Genomic DNA, 22966 nt, shown 5'->3' on the forward strand with positions numbered 1-22966 from the left:
TGCCAATCTCCTCAATACCGGTGGCCTCTGGCACCGAGGTTATTGGAGATTGGGTGGATCGACGTCCGAAGCTTCTAATAAGGTAGTTTTAGTTGGTGTTAGTATGTAGATTAGGTTTAGTTTAATGTAGGTTTAGAGTCCTGTTGGCCCTTGTGATTGTGTTCTACCGGTTTTCGCTCTTCCAGGCCATCTCCAACAAGGTCATCGGCCTCGTCGACCTCTCCTGCGATGGTCATGGAAGGTATGTGGTAGTAGTTGTTTTGTTGAAGATGCGTCTGTTTGGGTTGCGACCGGGGTTCCCAGTGGAGTCATCACCGGCGATGTCCGACTAGTTGTTGTTCCTTCGAGTTGTTCATGATGTCTTCTCCTTCCGCGGTGAAGTCCCTCGCAGCAGCTTCAGAAGGTTTGTAGTCTCCCGTGTGAGTTTTCTTTTCTCAGCTCGTTTCTATTGGAACTAGATGGATCTTGTTTCCTCTGGGTTGCAATTGAGCTTTGGGTCACTGATGCACTCATCGGCGACACCGACTTTTGGATCTGGGCTGTCGAGTAGCTCGACAACGCTAGTGTTCTGCTCTGCCATGACTATGAACATGATGATCGATATTTCTTCACCTGTTCCTTCGCATGCAAGAGCTCCTCAGCCACGGTTGTGCCTGGTCGCATGCTTCTACTGTGGTTGATTGACAATGTTTGAGTCTTTCGTGTGTCCTGGTAGTGCTTGTGCTTCTCCTCGTCAGCGTCAACTACCCTGGCGACCGATGAACCGACAAAGGTGGAAGTGTGTCCTTTAGTTGTAATTTTTACCTTTCTTGAGGGCCTATTTGTAAAATCCAGGGTGTACTAATCAATGCTTCAATGAATATCCATCCACCCTTCGCAAAAAAATTGCAATTCTCATATGTCAACGACTATTTACACTCTTTTCTACTACAACTCTCCAAATTTATTATGCTCGTTACAAACAACATACATAAGTAATTGTCTGCTATTGTTTTTATTAAACCATTTGGCACAATCAGCAATCCTACATATCTCAGGTGTCTTGCACGGGCATAATTCCTTTAAAATCCTTAGATGAGCCACTGCTCCATTCCTTGTGTCCTTCGAGCACTAGATTAGCATCCTTGAAGATTGAGCAAGCTTCAACTAAACTTGAGAAAATAGAGTTTTAAACTCAAACTTGAGAGTTTTAGATTTAGATTTTTGTGGTTTAATTCATGTTGATGACAAGATTTGGTATTTATAGTGTTTTTGACCAGTGAACAGTAACTTGGACCAGAAACTGTAATTCCGACCAGTGAATAGTACCTTCGATCAGGAACAATAATTCTGACCAGCAAACAGTACCTCTGACCCAATGAATAGTGTCATGAACAGTCCTCTGACCAGATGAATATTACCACCGACCAGATGAATAGCACCACACCCAGTGACTAGGCGACATGGATGTTGAGTAACAGGTTGACTACGCTAGCCTAAAAAAAAATTCTACTATATTCAACCAAGAAATCATGCAAGTAGAAGATCATAGATCGATACCACTTAACGCGCAGTGCAACAGAAGAAAAGTTGGAGTAGATTGATCCAACATCGTGTGCATCAAACTTCTCAAATAGCTTCTCGATTAGGTCCACGACCAGCCCCGGGCAGGTGGTCATGCTTCTAAACCAACTCCAAGCAGGTGGTCTTACTCCTCGACCAGTTCTGAGTAGGTGGTCATGCTCCTCGACCATCCACTGAGTAGATCTGTCGTGTCGTCGACCAGCTTCGAGTGGTCGCGTCACGCTCCACGACCAGTTCCAAGCAAGTACATCGACCAGCCGAGTAGGTCCTCGACTAGCCGAGCATCGTTAGGATCTACACCCCTATGAGATCAACGCCGCAATATCAGCAACACCCCTATGGTATCCACACTTACTGGGCAGAATCGTCGAGCACCGATGTGTTAGCACCGCACGCGTGGCTAGGATTTTAGGAGATCGTGTGGAGGGTTGCAGCTAGAGTTTCGGAGTGGGTCTCTCTCGCACGCCCCAACCCACGCCTTTTCTTATATAGAGCTCACTAATGGGCTCCCATGTTGGAAACCCTTTAGGACTCTAACACCTCATAGATCACAATCCAATCAAACCTATATATGAATCCAATTCGTATTTTTTGTTCCAACTCATTAAGTGTGTGACCCGTTAGGTTCATGTACAAACAGTTACGACTCAGAAACCATTTCCAAACCAAAGTTAATAGAGGTTCCTAGCATGACATGTTGACTCCCAAGTATACACAAAGACCATATCTACTGAGTCTTGATATACACATGCACCAATCCCTTTGCTTCACAATATCAGTCAAGCTCAAGACGAGATACGTGCTACCCTTATGATAGCTCGACCATTCACTCGATCATGTAGTGGATTCATTATGATTAACTCTTTAATTATATTGGCATAGCCATGCACTTTCTCAATCCAACTACCTCGAGGGGTCCAGAGATATCTCTTCTGTTATCAAAGAGGGGCAAATTCCATCTTGATCGCACCACACCCCACAACATGTTTCACGACAAACTCAAATACTACTTTATGACTACCCAGTTATGAAATAGCATTTGATAGCCCCGAAGTATGTCACGATACATTTTAGAAATCAATGATGATTTCAGGTCTTAGGATCCTACATGTACACCATTTGAGATAACAACTGATGGTACATCATAAATAATAATCCCAGCAGTATCTCAAAGTGGAACTATCCAACATCATATTCTCTAACATAAATATCCACATTATTGATTCGGTATCTCTATAGCTATGATCCGTGAAACATGATCATCAATCAATATATGTACTAGTCTTATGAATCATCCTAATGATATGTGACCAGATATCAAATTAGAATAACATCATGATATAAACAAAGAGTTTTACGAACAAGTCACATACTTGCTATTCAATATAAATGATAGTCATTTTTTGAATAACACATTATTCAAAAGTACATAAACATAGACGTGTAATACAATCATCTTTGTAATTGCCTCTAGGGCATATCACCTTCAACGGACATATGTTTGGATCGAGAACGTAGTCGAATTAAGGAAAGCCAAGCTATAGTAAAGGATATTTAAGTAGATATATGAGAGTTTATGTGATCAAATAGGAAAGATATGTTAGTTATATAAAGTTTTGACTCATGTGTCATAACCGAATCATATCTGTAAGTCTTGTTTGTTTTGAATTATGAGTCCTAATCTTGTACGACTAAGACATGTCACACTTTAAATATGATAGGGTTGTGTCCGATTGAAACATCAATTAATCAATCAAACATAATTTACAATATCTTTCATCTCTTTGCTTAGCTCTTGTAGTCTCATTCCTTTTTTCCATCTATATTGCTACCCGTTCTTGATCTCGATGATTAAAGACAAGCCACCAATCATCCGCACTCCGACGGGATCCCTCCCGAGTGTAGGTGATGACGAAGGTCTGATAATACAACGCCACGGCTAGGGTATCTTAGGTGCTGCTCGTTGAATATTGCACATGAGGTGCTCTGTGTTTGGTGAGGCATCTTTTCGTATCAACATACTCTTTGGCGACTCCACAAGGGAAGAAGTTTTTTGCTATCCTTTAGCTCAGTCGTGGATGCTCGTGTGTGTGATGCATGTATGCATGTGTCTGTGTGCTATGATTGTGCAGGAGGGAGGGAGAGGAGGAGCAGAGGTGTTGTTGTATATGTATATGGTGCATTTGAATGTAATGGAATTTGTAAACTGAATTTGTAATTATTCAAATGAATGTATTTGAATGAAACGAGATGTATGATGATTCAATAAATGACTTGAATTTGAATTGGATTGTATTGAAACGAATTTGCGAAGCGATTGAACTGGAAATGAAATGAATATATCTCGTATGATTCAAATTTTCATTTGAATATGAATTTGATGATGATTTGATTGAATCTGGATTTGAGATATTTGGGATTAAATTCAAATATGAGTATTTGAATTTAGATTTGAATTTGGATTTGGCATTAATCCAAATAAGAGTATTTGAATTTAGGAAAAAGATTCAGAGTTGAAGTCTTAGGATTTGAGTGAGGTTTGAATTCAAAAGGATTGAATTTAATTTGGATTTCAGCTGAAGCGAATCTAAGAAATAGATTTGAATTTGATAGACTTCCAATTCAATTCTCTACTCAAAGAACCATAAGAACAATTAAACCAAAAATACATATGCTCAATTATTGCAATGATTAATTTAGAAATTAGTTTAGGAATCTCTGGAATATTTAGCCAAAATAATATATTTGAATATATACATACAAGTATATATACATCAAATATATATTCCTTAATTTTATATTGCTTTAAATAATCAAAAAATTAATTTGGAGTGAATTTTACTATTTTCTAAAATGCTAAAACTCAGGGTGTTACAGAAGCAGGAAGTTCATGATCATCATCAACCAAAAAAGGATCGTGCTACTACTATGTACTCACCAATTAGGCGAGCACCATGGTCATGGATACCTCATTCGATGTCTTTTCTTTTTTTTCCCAACTTGGGGATACAATGGTATATGAATATCTCCTCCTTCTATACAATTTCCTCCTTTTCATCTGATGTGAACAACACCACATAGGTCAGTATTTGATAGAATATCACGTGTTGTCCATAACCGATTGGGGGCATACAAATCGGTGTAGTGATGTTCAACATGCTAAAGTTGTGAAGAAGGTATACCAAGCCAAGGAGAGTAGTGTTTCTATTCCAATTTTAGATTTTAATGTTGCTGAAACTAGGACCACTACTCCTGATATTATTGAAATTGGTTCAATGAAAGTAGTGGCTGAAGAGCTTGGTAAAAGGCCGATTGTTATTAGTAATAATCGGTCAAATATAAAAATGTACCTACTATTGCCCATGTTCTTTCAAAGGCTAATGATCAGGGAGCAAGAAGCAGCAAGCCACTTTCTAAGTACCTACAGTCGAGGTGGTGTCCCTCTGGTTTATCTCACACAAAAAAGAGAAGATTGCAGCAGCTTCACAAACAAGAATTGATGAAACAACAAGCTAAAAAAACCGCGGGATAATACTTTCAATGAGGTTAAGCCTATGCAACCCATGAAACAAGTATGAAGACCAAAATTAGATGCAACAACAACTCCTTTACCAATAACAACACCAGTGCCTATTCAAGATGTCAAAGAAGATGAGGAATTAATTGATTATGGTGACTCACCGGTAAACACTAATGATGCTTCACCAACCTAAGGTACGAATGTGAATATAGTTTTTATGTTACCTTCGAAATTTTGTACTATGGATGAAGGTGAAGTGACTCGATTGGATTTGGGGCCAAAAGAAGCTATTTTTGAGAAACCAAAGGATATGGATCAGCATTTAAAGCCTTTGTATGTCAAAGGTCATATTAATGGGAAGACTATTTATAGAATGCTTATTGATGATGGAGCTACGGTAAATTTGATGTCATATTCAATTTTCAAGAAGCTTGATAGAGATGATAATGAATTGATGAAGACTAACTTGGTGCTCAATAGATTTGCGGGTGATTCTAATGAGGCCAAATGTGTTATCTCTATGGAGCTCACTATTGAAAGTAAAACATTGTCCACCGTTTTCTTTATCGTAGAGGTGCAAAGTAACTATAGTGTAATTCTTGGATGCGATTGGATTCATGTAAATAATTGTGTTCCTTCTACCTTGGATCAATTTTTAATTCAATGGGTGGATGATGATGTGGAAATCATACATGCGGATACCTCAACCCATGTTGCTTTGGTCGATGCTTTAGTTGATTGGAGATATAGTAATGCTAAGTGCTTATCGGGTCTTGATCTTTCAGATTATGATTTTCTTAGTATCTTCAAGGATGGATTTGTACTCATGGTTGTAAAGCTGGCTTGTGATAATCGGGTCAATAATGTAATGTATCCACGAGTAAGGATTAAAAAAAATTAGAGTGGCTACAAAAGCGTATGGAGCAATATCGGTCAAATAAGAATGATATTTGTGAAGCCATTTAACATTTAGATGAATTAGATAATTTAGGTCATGATTTTTTGTCCGCCGATCCATTAGAAGAGGTTGATATAGGTGATGTTAATATTCCAAGGCTAACATTTGTAAATAAGAATATGAAAGCCGATTACAAGGCTAGAGTAATCGAGTTGCTTAGAGAGTATGTTGATTATTTTGCTTGAGAATATCATGAGATGCCGAGACTTGACCGAGAGTTAGTAGAGCATCGGTTGCCTATTAAATTGGGGTTCAGACCCTCTAAATATCCACCTAGAAGGTTTAATTCTAATATGTATGACCGGATCAAAGAATAAATAAACCGATTGTTGAAAGCGAGTTTTATTAGGCCATACATTTATGTTGATTGGATTTCTAACATCGTCCCGGTTGAGAAGAATAGTAGTGGTAAATTACGAGATTGTATTGATTTTAGAGATTTGAATAAAGCTACTCCTAAATATGAATATCCTATGCCTATAGCCGATATGTTAATTAATGATGCTTCAGGATATAGAATAATTAGTTTTCTTGATATTAATACTGGTTATAAATAAATTTTTATAGCCGAAGAAGATATGTCTAAAACAGTTTTTCGTTGTCCTGGTTTAGTTGGTCTATTTGAGTGGGTGGTTATGATATTTGGGTTGAAAAATACCGGTGCTAATTATCAATGGGCTATGGATTTAATTTTTCATGATTTGCGTGGTATCATATTAGAGGTATATATTGATGACATAGTTGTTAAATCAGATGATAACAATTCTTATTTAGTCGATTTACGGTTAACCTTTGAAAGGATGCATCGGTATGGTTTGAAAATAAATCCACTCAAATGTGCGTTTGGTGTGTCGTCTGAGAGATTTTTAGGTTTTATTATACATAAAAAGGGCATAGGGATAGATCCTAGTAAAGTAGAAGCTATACAAAAGGTTCAAGCACCCACATATAAGAGAGATATGCAAAATTTTTTGGGTAAGGTAAATTACTTGAGAAGATTTATATCAAACTTATCTGAAAAAGTTAGTGCTTTTACACCTATACTTCGGTTGAAAAATGATAACGAATTCACTTGAGAGGTAGAATAGCAGCATGCATTTGATAAAATCAAGAAGTATTTGACTACTCCTCTGGTGCTCCGGGTGCCTAAATTCGGATTACCTTTTCGGCTATATGTTGCTACGGGAGATAATATGATTGGTGTTGTTTTGGTACAAGAAGTTGATGGTAAAAAGTACGTAATTGCTTATTTGAGCCGATGTCTTTTGGAGGCGGAGACAAGGTATGTCTTTATTGAGAAATTATGCTTATTACTATATTATACCTGCACAAAGTTAAAGCATTATTTGCTATCTAGTACTTGTGTAGTAGCATGTTAGGCCGACGTGGTTAAATACATATTGCAAAAGCCAATTTTATGTGGTAGGATTGGTAAATAGGTTTATGCACTTATAGAATATGATTTGGTATATGAATCTTTGAAATCTATGAAAGGTCAAATTGTAGCTAATTTTATTGTCGACCATCGGACTGATGATAAGCATGATTTAGAGTCAGCTATATATCTGTTAAATCATGAAAACTTTATTTTAATGGTTCGGCTTGTGGGTTTGGGCAAGGTGTTGGTCTTGTTTGTATTTTATCTAGAGGTGCTGTTTTTGAGATATCTTGTCGTCTAGATTATTTTTGTACCAATAATCAAACTGAATATGAAGCCCTCTTGCTAGGATTAGTAATTTTAAATTCTATGGGTGTAAGGAATGTAGAGTCTTTTGGTGCTTCGTTGCTAGTTGTGCAGCAAGTTTCCTATCAATATTTCGATGGATCACTAATAGTTATCTTGAAAAATATCTAGGCATTATTGTTATTTTAGATGATTTTGTTATTAAGCATGCATCTAAAGATGATAATTTTAGAGCTAATAATTTAGCACAACAAACATCCGGATATCATGTTAATAGAGGCAAATTCTTTGTGATTGAAGACCAATGATTAAAAGTGTCAAACATTGTATAGCCGAACATTAGTTTTTGGGCTCGGTTACGTCTTCTCTAATGGGAGAAAATGTTGAAGTTGTTGAATTCAAAGATTGGAGAAGATCTCTCATTGATTACTTAAAGGATCCAAGTAAAAGTGTTTATAGAAAGATTCGACAACAAGTTTTTAAATATACATTGTTAGATGATGATTTATATCACCGGACCGTGGATGGTGTGCTTCTCAAGTGCTTGAATTCGGATCAAGCAAGAGTTGCTATGGGTGAAATATCTGAAGACATGTGTGGCACACATCAATCAACACGTAATATGAAGTGGTTATTGAAAAGATCCGGTTTTATTGGAATACTATGCTTAATGATTATTTCAAGTATTATAAAGGATGTGAGGCTTGTCAAAAGTTTGATAATATTCAATTAGTTCTTACTACTATGATGCATCCTATTATCAAATCATGACCGTTCCAAGGTTGGAGCTTGAATTTTATTTGTTAGATACATCCTCCATCATCAAAAGGTCATCGTTTCATTTTGGTTGCTACGGATTACTTACTAAATGGGCTAAAACTGTTCATCTCAAGAACATGACACATAAGGAGGTAATTGACTTTATTTTGGAGCATATTGTTCATAAATTCGGCACTCTGCAAACTTTAACAACGGATCAAGGTACTCCATTCATATCACATCAGGTATGTGAATTTACGAATCATTGAAAATTAAGCTTCTGAATTCATCTCCATGTTATGCTCAGGCTAATGGTCAAACCGAGTCTAGTAATAAAATTTTGATTACGCTCCTCAAGAAAATAATAGAGGAACATCCTAGAAGGTGGCATGAGGTTCTATCAGAGGCTTTATAGACACATCGTATATCCAGACATTGTGCCACTAAAGTAACACCGTATGAACTTGTTATGGGCAAGAAACTGTTTTATCTATTGAAGTTAATTTTGATGCTTTAAGATTGGTCGAGCAGAATAACTTGTCGGCTGTAGATTATTGTGACCTAATGATAGACATAATTGATAAAGTGACGGATCAATGGTTGAAGGCTTTGAGGGATATCGATAAAGACAAGATGAGGATAGACAAAGCCTACAACAAGAAGGTTAAAGCAAAGTCATTTCAAATAAATGATCTTATATGGAAGACTATTTTGCCTATATGATCAAAGGATAACAAATTTAGCAAATGGTCTTTGAGTTGGGAAGGTCCATACAAAATTGTAAGTATCATGTTAATAGAGGCAAATTATTTGTGATTGAAAGACTAATGATTAAAAGTGTCAAACATTGTATAGCTGAACATTAGTTTTTGGGCTCGGTTACGTCTTCTCTAAAAGGAAAAAATGTTGAATTTGCTGAATTCAAAGATTGGAGAAGACCTCTCATTGGTTACTTGAAGGATCTGAGTAAAAGTGTTTATAGAAAGATTATGCGACAAGTTTTTAAATATATATTGTTAGATGATGATCTATATCACCGGACCGTGGATGGTGTGCTTCTCAAGTGCCTGAATTCGGATCAAGCAAGAGTTGCTATGGGTGAAATATATGAAGACATGTGTGGCACACATCAATTAGCACGTAAGATGAAGTGGTTATTGAAAAGATCCGGCTTTTATCGACATACTATGCTTAATGATTATTTCAAGTATTATAAAGGATGTGTGAGGCTTGTCAAAAATTTGATAATATTCAATTAGTTCCTACTACTATGATGCATCATATTATCAAATCATGACCGTTTTGAGGTTAGGGCTTGGATTTTATTAGTTAGATACATCCTCCATCATCAAAAGGTCATCGTTTCATCTTGGTTGCTACGGATTACTTTACTAAATGGGTTGAAACTATTCCTCTCAAGAACATGACACATAAGAAGGTAATTGACTTTATTTTTAAGTATATTGTTCATAAATTTGGCATTCTGCAAACGTTAGCAACGGATCAAAGTACTTTATTCATGTCACATCAGGTATGTAAATTTGCAAATTATTGAAAATTAAGCTTCTAAATTCATCTCCGTGTTATGCTTAGGCTAATGGTCAGGCCAAGTCTAATAATATAATTTTGATTAAGCTCCTCAAGAAAAAAATAAAGGAACGTCCTAGAAGGTGACATGAGGTTCTATCGAAGGCTTTATGGACACATCGTATATCCAGATATGGTGCCACTAAAGTAATGCCGTATGAACTTGTTATGAGCAAGAAGCTATTTTACCTATTGAAGTTAAACTTGTTGCTTTAAGATTGGTCTAGCAGAATAACTCGTCGGTCGTAGATTATTATAACCTAATGATGGACATGATTGATGAAGTGATAGATGAAAGGTTGAAGGCTTTGAGGGAGATCGATAAAGACAAGATGAGGATAGTCAAAGCCTACAACAAGAAGGTAAAAGCAAAGTCATTTCAAATAAATGATCTTATCTGGAAGACTATTTTGCCTATATGATCAAAAGATAACAAGTTTAGCAAATGGTCTTTGAGTTGGGAAGGTCCATACAAAATTGTAAGTATCATCCCTAGAAATTATTATTTACTAGAAAGTTTGCAAGGGGAGCAATTGCTTAAAGCTATTAACAGGCGATATGTGAAGAAATTTTATCTTAGTGTGTGGCAAGATGCTTAAAGAAATATGGCTGATGTATTGATTATCATCGTCCTAATGAATATCCATGGCCGATGTCTTAATCATCACCCTTAGTGGGGTAGAAAGCAAGATGGTATGTTTTTTAGTGACCAAGCTTCAAAAAAATAGGGGAGGGGGCATGCGTTGATAATAAGATTTGGTATTTATAGTGCCTCCGATCAGTGAACAGTAACTCCGATTCAGAATAATAATTCCGACCAGTGAACAATACCTTCGACCAGGAACAGTAATTCTGACCTGCAAATAATACCTCCGACCAGTGAATAGTACTCAAGTCAGATAAACAGTGACATAAATAGTACCTCTGACCAGATAAACATTACCACCGATTAGATGAACAATACCATGACCAGCGACCAGGCGACACGAACATATGTTCGGATCAAGAACATAGTCAAATTAAGGAATGCCGAGCTATAATAAATGATATTCAGTTAGATATATAGGAGTTTACATGGTCAAATAGGAAAGATATGTTAGTTATAGAATGTTTAGACTCATATGTCATAGCCGGATCATATCTGTAAGTCTTATTCGGTTTAAATTAGGAGTCCTAATCTTGTATGGCTAAGACATGCCCCCCTTTAAATATGAGAGGGTTGTGACCGATTAAAACATCAATCGATCAATCAAACATAATTTACAATACCTTTCGTATCTTTGCCTAGCTCATGTAGTCCAATTCCTTTTTTTCATCTATAATGCTATCTGTTCTTGATCTCGACGATTAAAGACAAGCTATCAGTCATCCGCACTTCGACGAGGTCCCTTTCAAGTGTGGGTGATGACAAAGGTCCGACGATGTAGCGCCGCGATCAGGATATCCTGGATACTGCTCGTCCAATATTACACACAAAGTGTTTAATATTTGGTGTGACATCTTTAAATGTAAATAATTCCTATTTACATACGTGTTGATTTCAAGATTCTTGTATGGCAGGCAAAACACATTTTGGTAGTCTTAAATAATCGCTATTCAAGATTCCTAATTAAATAACTCTAATCATGCCACACGATTTGTAATTTGGCGACTAAACACAGAGACTCCAAGCAAATGAACCCTCCTAAAATAGGAAAATGAAAAATATTGCCGCTAGTTTGATTATCCTGTTAGGATGACCGTTCTCATTTAGGATACCAACAAAAAAAAGTAGACTCATTATAGAGCGAAAGGGGCTCAAGCCCCCTACCCCGTGGCACATCTAGAAGCCCCCAAGCCGAAAAAAAATCCTCCTACTTAGTGATCATGAAAACTACAAGGCGACATGTGAAATGCTTGATTCCATTCACGCCTAAAGGCTTCTGCCTCAAGACCTTATCAGTAAGTCAATCATACCATATATAACTTAATAAAAGAATTTGTATTGGTTCATGCTTAGATCGGTTCGCGTTCACTTTGAGCCAGTGGCGAAGCTAGAGCAAAATGGAGGGGAGTGTAGGATCTTACCCACGCATAGCTTTACGCTTGATATCAGCCTGTGCGGCCTGCTGTGGGTGTAGGAGTTTAAGTCGTGGGGGTGCGATAGAGGTAAAATTCTGAGAGTTGATATTGATTTTCGATTTTTGTGTGGGTACATTCACACCTCCTACTCTCCATGTACCTTCGCCCCTGCTTTGAGCTCGTTGTTGTTCAAGTTCAACCAAAAATGCTTCAAAACATTTTCTAGCGGGGCTGAAATCGAGCTGTGTTGCCCGAACCAAGCGGGGCTGGATTTGCTCAAGTCTACCTACAAAAGTGTTCTTGTGGCCAATGACCACACAATCCAAAGCTTCATACACAACTACACGTCTAATACAAAGAGAATCTTATAATCACTGTCGAAATAGCATAGCATAACCTAATGGACTATGCGTCTATTCGGAGGTTTAGAGCCAGTGACCAAATTTGGTTAGTTCTGCTGCGAGGCAGTTTGCCCGCCTTTGATGCCTCTTGTCTGATGCTCAAATGTGAAAAGCATCTCGTGTCACAACAAGAAAGCCTAAAATGACAATGCATAATTTTCCACGGGAAAGAGCGATAATTGACAAAAGCATTCTTCAAACAAATAATCGCCACAAACAAGCACATCATACCAGTCCTTGAAGCACAAACAATTCAAGCGTTACATCAACACTCCAGCTCGATCTTTAATTAATTCGAGCACCAGTACAAGGCTACAAGCAATGGTGTCGCTAATCGCTGAATGACATGGGCCCACACATGCATTTTTTAATAATAGAAGTACACTTTCATCACTAAAACGTCTAGATACACCTAATTATTTTTTAAAAATAGATATTTAAATTCACATCAAGAATATCCGAACTTGATAATCTAAACGTACCTTCAAACTCTAAACCAACTAAACTTGAGCCCACATATGCATGAAGCCGGTTTTCAAGGTACACAAAATCCACTTAATAAGATAACATGCCGTCCACTTCACTTTAAATAATTAAACAAAAGAACAAACAAATAGTGTCGAACGGTGGCACGAGTACAAAAACAACTTGCACAATCAGCACTCACGCTTTAACTTGTTTAATTTAACACGTAGGATATGATAAATAGTCGCCTGCAGGTGTGCTTGACAGTAGTTAAGAACGGACGGCACCAAAGCGGCTTGTTGCCTTGCCGGGTCGTTACTGAACCGCGTTGCACATTCCGGGGCGTGTGCGGCACCAGAGCGGCTGGATGGGCTCGGCGAGGACCCCTCTGCCCACCAAGCGGTGCCGCCAGTCGGTGAGCCGGTCGGTCGCCTCGGCGTACCGCTTCCTGCCGGACGCGTCGCGGTTGCCGGACCACAGCGCCTCCGCCATCGCCGACGCCCTGGGCCAGACCCGGCTGTCCAGGACCGTCGTGTCGACCTGCTCCGTCCACAGCGCCACCTCGCCGCCGATGACCAGCTGGGCCTCGCCCGGGGTGAGCCCATACGCGATGTCGTAGTCGTACACCCGCTGCCACGTCTTGAACGGCCCGCACCAGGACCCGCCGCTGGTGTTGAAGTCGCTGTTCGGGTCGTCGTAGATGCTGTTGTTGCCGACGAAGTCGCCGTGGCCGCAGTCGAGGTAGTAGAAGGACGCCGAGGAGACGATGGCGCGGTACCCGGCCTGCACGATGAGCTTGGTGTTGTTGGGCCCGTTGTTCCACGTCTGCAGGATGGTCGTGGCCGGCGGGATCAACGACGCGCTCACGTTCACGGCCGCGTCCAGCAGCACGTCCTCCCAGTACACGGCCGTGCGGTTCTTGGACACGACAAGCTGGTGGACCGCGCTGACGTAGCGCTCCAGGAGCTGACTCAGGGTGCCGCCGCGCTCCAGGTCGGCCTGGATCGAGGGGTCCGTCTTCCAGCACCCCGGGGTGACCTCGTCGGCGCCGGCGTGGTAGAAGCCGTCCGGGAAGAGGGAGGTCAGGTCGTTGACGACGTTGGCGATGACCTCGTACGTCTTGGGCGCCAGCGGGTTCAGCTGGCCGGCGCCCGGCTCGGCCGCGAGACGGTTGTTCCAGTCGGAGCCGGGCAGCCAGAACTTTCCCGCGCAGGACACGGCCTCCGGGTACGCGCCGGCCCACGACGCTGTGTGGCCTGAAACGACGGCGAAAGATTAGCTGACTGGGCTGTGTTTCTAGTGCGAGAAACTGGGCCTCGACAGCATAGGGCCGTAGAAAGCAATATCGAAGCAGAGGAAGCTGGAAAACAGCACTACCACTGGCTCCGTAGCACTGTGCTTACCTGGCGAGTCTATCTCCGGCACGACGCGGACGCCGCGGCTCATGGCGAACTCGACGATGCGCTTGACATCGTGGACGGTGTACCTCATGTCCTCGCCGTAGGAGCCCTTCTCCGCGAGCTCCGGCTCGGACGGCAGCTCGATGGGGAACGACTGCGAGTCCGTGATGTGCCAGTGGAACACGTTCATCTTGTTGGCCGCCATGGCGTCGATGGTCCGCAGGATGTCGGCCACGGGGAAGTATGTCCTCCCCGTGTCGAGCATCAGCCCGCGGTGCGGGTACAGCGGGCGGTCCTCGACGCGCACTCCGGCGGCCACCACCAGCAGGTCCCGGGCGCCCCGCCACGCCAGCTGCGAGAACGTTTCCAGCCCGCGCATGGCGCCCCACGCGGTGGCCGCCGTGACGGTCGCCACAGCACCCGTGGGGAGCACCTCCAGCGTGTAGGACTCGTCCACGCCGTGCTGGAGCGGGGCGGCGAGGTCGGACACGGCCAAGGTGAGCTTCCCCAGCGCGCTCCCCGTGGTGACGTTGACCGCCGGCCGGACGATGGGCCGGTACCGCTCCGCGAACAGCAGCCTGGCGTAGCGCTCCGCAGCCGAGACGAGGTACGGGTTCCCGGACGAGACGACGATGTGGAACGACGGCGACACGGGCACGGCCATGTGAGGCTCCGCCCACGACATGGACGCCGGCTTGGGCCAGACATTGACGGGGAACGACGTGCCCGCGCAAGAGAGCAGCGCCGAGCCCAGCAAGAGCAGCAGCTGAAGGAGAAGGGACGCCGCCATTAGGGCTTTGGATTGAGCTGCTCTGCGCTGCATCATCTGATTGGTATGCTGTTCGACGTCAAGGTTCTTCGCTATAAATAAGTGATGGTCTGGCTACGGAGATAATCGTCTGAATTGCGTACTGCTCGCTGCCGACTCCAAGTGGCTCTACCAGGTGTTCTTGGCGCTAGCGTTCGTCTGCTTCTCCTACCTCTTCCTTGTCCAAGAACATGTTTAAAATCTTCGTCTTCGGTTGCGTTTCATATGTGATGCCGGCCTTCGAGTTTACTCCAACGTAAACTCCAAGGCCACGATAACAAAATCAGCTGTTAAACCACTCCTGCCGTTGCAGAACCCATAATAAAAATGACAAGGTGTCTCACTTATCCAACTAAAGGTTGGAATATCTTAATTTTTAAGCTAGAGATGTCTTACATATACATCACTTTAAAAAGAAAATTTAATCATCCACCTTGTAGTCATAGCGGGGATCTGGCCCGCTTGCAGCTATGCCACAGCGTCTCCTCTGGACTAGAGGCTAGAGGAACGCGACGAACACGTCAAGTCAACACGATCTCTGTTTCGACCAGTACAAATGGAACCTGATCATGGATGAATTGATTATGCCACAAAACTCCGTCGCGCAAGCTAAACGGCGAACGTAAACCCCAAGGTGTCTCACTTATTGACGTAAACTCCAAGGTTGAGTATTGTAACTTGAGTATCCTAACGCGCTGGCTCGAGTTAAGTAAGTGTGGTCGCGAATGAAGTACTGGCCGGAACGGAGTGGTTTGCATGCCATCCATTTGGCGGTTGACGAAGCTTGCTGATTAACGTCGCCGCGGCAGTTGATTAGGGCTGTTCGTTTGGAAGGCGAAAATCGGAAAACAAAGGGGCCGTTTAAGGAACGATATGTTTTTGCAGGCATCGTGACATTTCAACTAGCATAAATGCATGATGCTCTCTGTTTCCAAATGTATGTCATTTCAGAAAGAAAAACAGAACCAAAACAAGACGGGGAGACACAAGGAGCTACTACAGAAGAGTATAATCGGGGTGAAGGCACACAACTGACGACAAACAAGTCCACCAGTCGGATCATCTTCCCTCCGAGAGAACAGTCACAGAGGATGCTCAAATGCTCGCAGCTCGCCATGGATGGATCGGATGAGACGACGTATGAATCAAACCCTTCGTTCTGCATCAGCACCATCATACCATAGCTCATATAACCTGGTGACAGATCAGGAACCGGTTGGCCAGAGTGCAAGCATTGCACTCTTCGCATGCGTGGCCTCACATTGGGCAACGGGTGTGCTCACATCAAACCCAGTTTCAACACAAGGGTTAGCTCCTCGGTGTCGTACTTTCCCACAAGCCGTGGATCCATCACGTCGAGGATGGAGCCGTTGTGATGGTGCTCGATCACCCAATCTACCAGCACGACCCGGTTGTTGTGATCGTCATGATGAATTGGCCTCCGCCCACAGGCGACCTCCAAGAGTGAGACGCCGAATGCAAACACATCGGTTAAGGGTGTTGCTTTCCCCGCGCGCGCGAGCTCTGGTGCAAGGTAGCCCATGGTCCCAACAACGTGTGCGGTCTGAGGATCGGTGCTGTAGTCGTACAATCATGGCCAAGCCGAAGTCACCGAGTCGGCCGTTCATCGCATGGTTCAAGAGCACTGTATGATTGATTACACGTAAAATATATAATCAAAGGAGTGAAGGATTACAGAAACCAAATTCAAATTTTAATTCATCGTAATAGAAAATTTAATTTAATCTCATAATCAATTTGGGACAAACTATTATCACGCCACTAAAAATGATATATAGAAATATTTATCAGTCCGATTGCCCTTAAATTTTAATAGTAGAAATTAGTTAATATTATAAAACTATTCTAACAATAATCAAATCGATCGGATCTCTGGATCAAGAGTTATGATCTTCACAAGCAAACTGTGACAGATGGTGACGAAAATATATTAAACCATAATTTTGTGATTATGCAAAAAAAATTACAAATAATTAACCAACTAAAATTTTTAGAACCTTACCTCTATGCTCTAGGATAATTTTGGATAGATCAAACTAAGACAAATTGCACTAACCAAATGATCCATCAAAAATCAATATTGAACGACAAAAATGAAGAACACAGAGAAAGAACGAAATTACCAACTCATCAACTTACAAAATTTGATCTTCATTATATGGATAAGTTCACAAGATATATCTCTATAGAATCCTAAAAGAATCTCCACTAAATTCTAACCCTAGATGAGTTTCCCATTTTGCTAAAAAAAATCCTCTGAACTCTGTTCTCTCTCTGTTCCTTCTCCTTTATAACCAATCGGCACAGTAGCCAATTTGGCCTATTGTGCTTATCCGACAACCATGCCCCGCCTATGCCTCAGCTTCGTCCATTTGCCCACTCGCGCGCCCCCACTTGGGCTCCTCTCGGTTGGGCCGATGCGCTCATGTTGCCCTCCTATGCCATCTACTCATGCGTGCATGATCCATACACCACATGACATGATCCATCTTTACACCATATACTTTCACCATCATGTCATAGCTTGCACATGTCCATGTACGTATCATGATGCGATCATCTTCACATGCACTATCTTCTAGCCTGAACGTCCCGTATGAACTCTTGACTGACTTGACCTTGGTTTCTCCTTAAACCTAGTTCTGATCTCTATCACCGATCACGTTCACTCATAATACACATCTGCACATGAATAAAACCAACAACTAATTCTGAACACAAGTTCTTCAAACTTGACATACGTCAATTCACACAATATCATATCTATGCTAAACACTTCGCTTTTGCCAATTTCATAATAAATCCAATTTTTCAGCATTCATGATTTCACAAACATGTTGCTCGCTTTGATATCTCGATGGATAACTACTTTCTCCCAATCCTCGTGTAGATACAGGAGGCTTGTGTGACACCTCTGATGATTCAGTACCTCTGGTGCCAAGAAAGAGCGGGCATGTGTTTTGGAAAAATTGATGAATTTTAATGTTTCTAGGCTTTTTTTCCTTCGGCTGGTTTTGTTGGCCCGATTTTGCCTATGCTTGGCCCAAGCCCATCACGAGTAGGATAAGGGAGCATCTGCTCTCTCAACTAGGGTAGTAGCAGAAGGGAAAAAATGAGAAAGAGAGAGGGCAGGCATCAGAGATGTGGCGGCTGCGATGCAACTGCCCAGTGATTTCTTTGAATTGTGGGGCTGGATGGCGTGGTCGTGGTGTATATCTGGAGACCAACTCCCTCTCTCTAGGGGACGCACAGAAACTTCCCCTTCCTCTCTTGTTCCTCACTGATCCTTCTTGTTGCCATCTTTGACCTGGAGCCGTGAGGTGATCGTGCTTTGTCTCTGGTGCTTCAATGTGTGGAGGAGCTGCTGTGTTGGTGATTATTGGAGCTGTGTTTGCTGAGGCTCGCTCGCACGCACCGGCATGATGCAGTGAGGCTTTGTATCTCTGTCTTCCTCGCCAGCGGCAATGATGGCGAATTAGATTTCTGGGACAGCAGCTTCCTTGCCATGCCTAGCCTCGTTTATTGATTCTTTTGCATCCATTGCACTATGAGTTTTGAGGTTTGACACCTCTCTCTCCCTCTCCCTGTTAATCTGAACGGAAAGGTTGCATGTGGCTTAATGCTTCATGATGCTAGTTGAGTTTTGAAACCTGGCTGCACTTGTCGTACAATAATTTGTCTCACTTCAAGTTGAGATATGTACTTTTGTTCCTTGCTGGACTGCCTCAGATACTTGCCTATTGGTGCCTTGTTTTGTTATTCAGTTCATATTTTACAGTCTGGGCACCATCTGAATTTGAGCATATGCACTAAAGTGTTGTTGTTGTTTTTGATTCTCTCTGATAGCTCTGCTATGTTAGTGGATTAGTTCAGTTCAAAATATGATATTTCTGTGTATACACTTTGTTTTATTAGAACAACAGCAATAGAAGTGCAATTATACCTGTACAGAGGCAGTTTTACTTTTATGAGTTTTGCTATTTGTACGTACAACCTGATTAATGATATGTTCAGTGAAACAATTAGAGAGTAGGACTATTACAGTCTCAGGGCCAATTGCTTTTATCTTCTGAAAGCGATATTACTTATAGTAGCCACTTGTTGTTCCTTGGATGCTTTAAACATGATGACATATATTCGTGCTTATGTATTGTAGTTATTATCATTCAAGATCATGTTTAATGGGTATATGCTATTCTACTCTTACATTTTTGTTTTTGGAATATTTATATCCATGCTCTTATTATCGCACTATGTACAACAATGTGTTGATCATATAAATACTTATCAAGACTGCTATTTGACATGTAGTCATACACCGAGAGACGTTCACCTTTATGTCTATAGTAGCTAGTAATTGCACGAGGTTCCGGTGTCGAAGGCGGCCAATGCTCTCCACCTCAGCGACAAACTCCCTTACTCCTTGCCTTGGATCATGTGACACCCTCTTCACCGCAACTTCCAAGTTGGATGCCGAAAGTATCCCTTTTTGTATACTCTCTGAACCCTCTAGCACTGAGTAAATTCCTATCTTTGAAGCCATAAGTGGCATAAAATAAATCTTTGTATGAGAACCTCTAAGTTGGACCGAACTCGCCGTCCCAATCTTCCTAAACTTTGGCGTATTGGCACCTCCTTTGTACTATCAAGAAGATGGCTACTAGCACAGCGACTAAGAACAATGCGGTGGCCAGCAACAGCAAGACATTGAAGACCTTTGTCCAATGCTTTAGACCCACACGTGGTTGGACGTGAAGCTTGGAGAAGTTGAGAATGGGAACTGGTTCGTCCAAGTTGAAGCTCCATCCGAGAGCATGTAGTGGTGCATGGGCATGATGCTCGTCACTGACGAGAAGCCGTTGTACACAGAATCCACCATGAAAGTGAAAAGATCAACAGTCGCGAGAGTAGAGGTTTCTTGGCATTGACACTTTCATCAGAGCTATCGTCACGTTGAACTGCCTGGCCTGGCCATCGTAGTCTACCCACACTTGCATTAGCTTATGGCTGTTTAGCTTCAATCCTTGTAAGGCGCCGCCAGATGCATCGTCATAGTAGCCTACCAGCTGGGCCTGCTCCAACATGATGATGTTGACATCGATGATGACGTGGTCGCTATCGATGTCATGGATCTCGAGGTTCACATGATGGTTGCGAGCTCGACCGCCAGGATGCGGTCACTCGCCGTGTCGTTCATGGCTTTGAGGAGGCCAAGGTACTACCCGGCATTCCTCGTGGAGAAGTTCATGGTTGAGGCAATCATGAAGCGAGGCCATCAATGCTTAGCCTGTCATAGCATGTCGTGGTTAGTGATCATGTTGCGTAGTTTCTAATGGTGTAGTGATTCATGGCTGACTGAGTGTTGAGCTGGTGGGTGAGACTTTTTTTTAGGACCAATGGCAAGTGCTCACCTTGTCATTTACAGGTTACCATGGCACATGTGCAGGGGTGCAGGTGGGGTGGGTTACTGTGGGTATTTAACTATTTGTCACTCTTATTAGGTGAGTGACAACAGATTTGCTACCTTGACCTACTCTTAGTGGCTTAGGTGGCTCCACATGTCAACAAGAGACCGAATTGACACACGATAAGAGTGGCAAATAGTTAAATAATCTGAATTACGGCTGCCCACTCGTTGATATTTGGCGGGTTCCATTGAACCCGCAAAATAGCCCACCACTGTCATTGCTTACACGTACCTAGTTGTGCTGGTTCAGTTTAGTTTAGTTCATGGGATGCGATTGATGCAGCTTTCCAACTCAACTACCCTAGCTACCTTGAATTCCATCCTCTCCTCTCCCAAGCATACACTGAAGATTCAGCTGGTGAGCAGGTGCCTTCCTGCTATCACTCTCTTTTGTCCTCCCTTCGTTCTGCATTCGACTGAGATACCACGCACCCATCTTTAGCCATTGTTGCCAACACTTTTCACATGTTTCTTCTTGTCTTCTTCCTCGTAGCGTGACATGTTGGTACGTTCTATGAGTACGTCATCGAGGACACAGACAGTGGTTTCCTCCTGCTCAACTATGATGGCTCCTCAGACAAACCTCACTTTGGAAAACATCACATTCGCGTAGCGGGACGTACCCCCCTCCCATTGGTGCCATTCATGGAATAGCTAGGGGTCATGTCGGCGCTGCCACAACTGCCTCAAATCAAATGCGTGTGAGCGCGTCATCCCTGGCGGCCTGGAGCAACTCTTCTCGCTCACCGACGCGAAGGGTGATGGAGGGGTTGATGAGCCAGTTGTTGCCAGAGCGCTTCTCCACATCGATCCGCAACTCTGATTCTCGATTCGGAGTTCGAACGACAATGGACACCCACTCTGTTGTGGCCTTGCAGTGTTGCTGGTAATCGTGGTCCTGCCTGCATGAACTGCTACAGTGAGGAGGGCTGTTTTACGGCGCTATGCAGGCTTGTGGTGCGGGCCCACCTAGTGGGTTAGCGGCATAGCTCACCCTACTTGCACCCCTACAATGGCAGGTGCTTTGCCTTCTCATTTACAGGTTACCATGGCATATGTGCCATGCAAAGAAAATTTAGAACACCTGAATTTAATTTCTCTCTGTTGCAACAATTGGATGTATGACGTGTTGAATTAGATCGAGAACTCTTTTCGTGTTTAACTACAATTGTTGCATGGAGGATAGAGTGATATAATTTATCGTTGTAACTACGAACTAGTAGTGATGTATCAATATCGGTTAGTGGAATGAAACAACAATGATATACTCTTTATCACTACCGACTATCACTACCGGTTCTTCGAATCAACTGGTAATGATAAATGATATTACTGCTAGTTAATTTTATTGGTCGTTGTGATTATGAATCAGCGGTGATTTCTTATCACTGCCAATGATAACCAAATCGGTCCTAATAACTGGTTGATTGTATTTTTAAATAGTGGTACTGTGCTCCTCTATGTTGGAATTCAGAGTTTCGTGCATTACTTCTTTGACTGCCGGTCTACTAATTTTCCTATTGAATTCCTAAAGCTAAGACTATCTGTCTAGATCGTGGGTCAATTCTGGAGTTGCCATTGTCTTGATATGATCCGTTTCCACCGGTTTGAGAAGGGAATTCGCATTTAGTTTGACTGGTTCAACGAGAGTTTTTCAATTGATACACACCTTGGTACAAGGGGCCATCCCCGATTTGCCAACACGAGAACATCATTCATCTCATTTTACTTTTGTTAAAAAGATAATGAAATGCGCATCCCCGTGGCCTCCCTCCTTGCTTCCTAAACTCCTGGGAACCAGTCCTGACATTTCACCAGATTCCAATTCTCCACTAGGCAGCAAGGCTCGCATATCCTCAGCTTGACTGTATAAATCATACAGGCTGAGTTGAGATAGATTGGAGAGATACAGTATGGTCTGTTTGGTTGGTTGCATGTGTTCAGTCTGGTTGAGAAGATATTGTATTTAGTTATCTGTATGAGTATATATTGTATTACAAAAGGAACTCACTTTTTTACCAAATAACCTAGGTTGAAAATATTTATATAAATTAGTACATCACCGGATAAAAATATTAGTAAATTTTTTATAATTTTTGGAGAATTTTAATTAAATATTGACTTAGATTTTTTAAGATCAAACTAATTAAAATGGGTTATTAGTGACCTCTAATTTGCTCAAAAAATATTTAGAATTTTTAGACCTCTAAATAAAATTGAAAGTTAAATAAATTTTTTTTGTATGCACAGTGTTTTGCATCTCCTCAGAAAG

General features: G+C 41.9%; 1 protein-coding gene and 1 pseudogene across 1 annotated transcript; both read right to left on the reverse strand.

Annotated features, from left to right (window-relative positions):
* Positions 1-13092: 13092 nt before the first annotated feature.
* LOC133890023 (beta-hexosaminidase 2-like) lies at positions 13093-15402 on the reverse strand. The gene is made up of 2 exons (XM_062330455.1): positions 14402-15402; positions 13093-14254 (listed from the first exon to the last, which is right to left on the reverse strand). Exons 1-2 carry the CDS (start codon positions 15222-15224, stop codon positions 13314-13316), a joined length of 1764 nt encoding a protein of 587 aa, XP_062186439.1. The 5' UTR covers positions 15225-15402; the 3' UTR covers positions 13093-13313.
* An 863-nt stretch (positions 15403-16265) lies between these two features.
* LOC133890157 (L-type lectin-domain containing receptor kinase SIT2-like) lies at positions 16266-20516 on the reverse strand (annotated as a pseudogene).
* Positions 20517-22966: the final 2450 nt, after the last annotated feature.

The sequence above is a fragment of the Phragmites australis genome, chromosome 14 (assembly GCF_958298935.1).
Source record: "Phragmites australis chromosome 14, lpPhrAust1.1, whole genome shotgun sequence".
NCBI lineage: Eukaryota > Viridiplantae > Streptophyta > Magnoliopsida > Poales > Poaceae > Phragmites > Phragmites australis.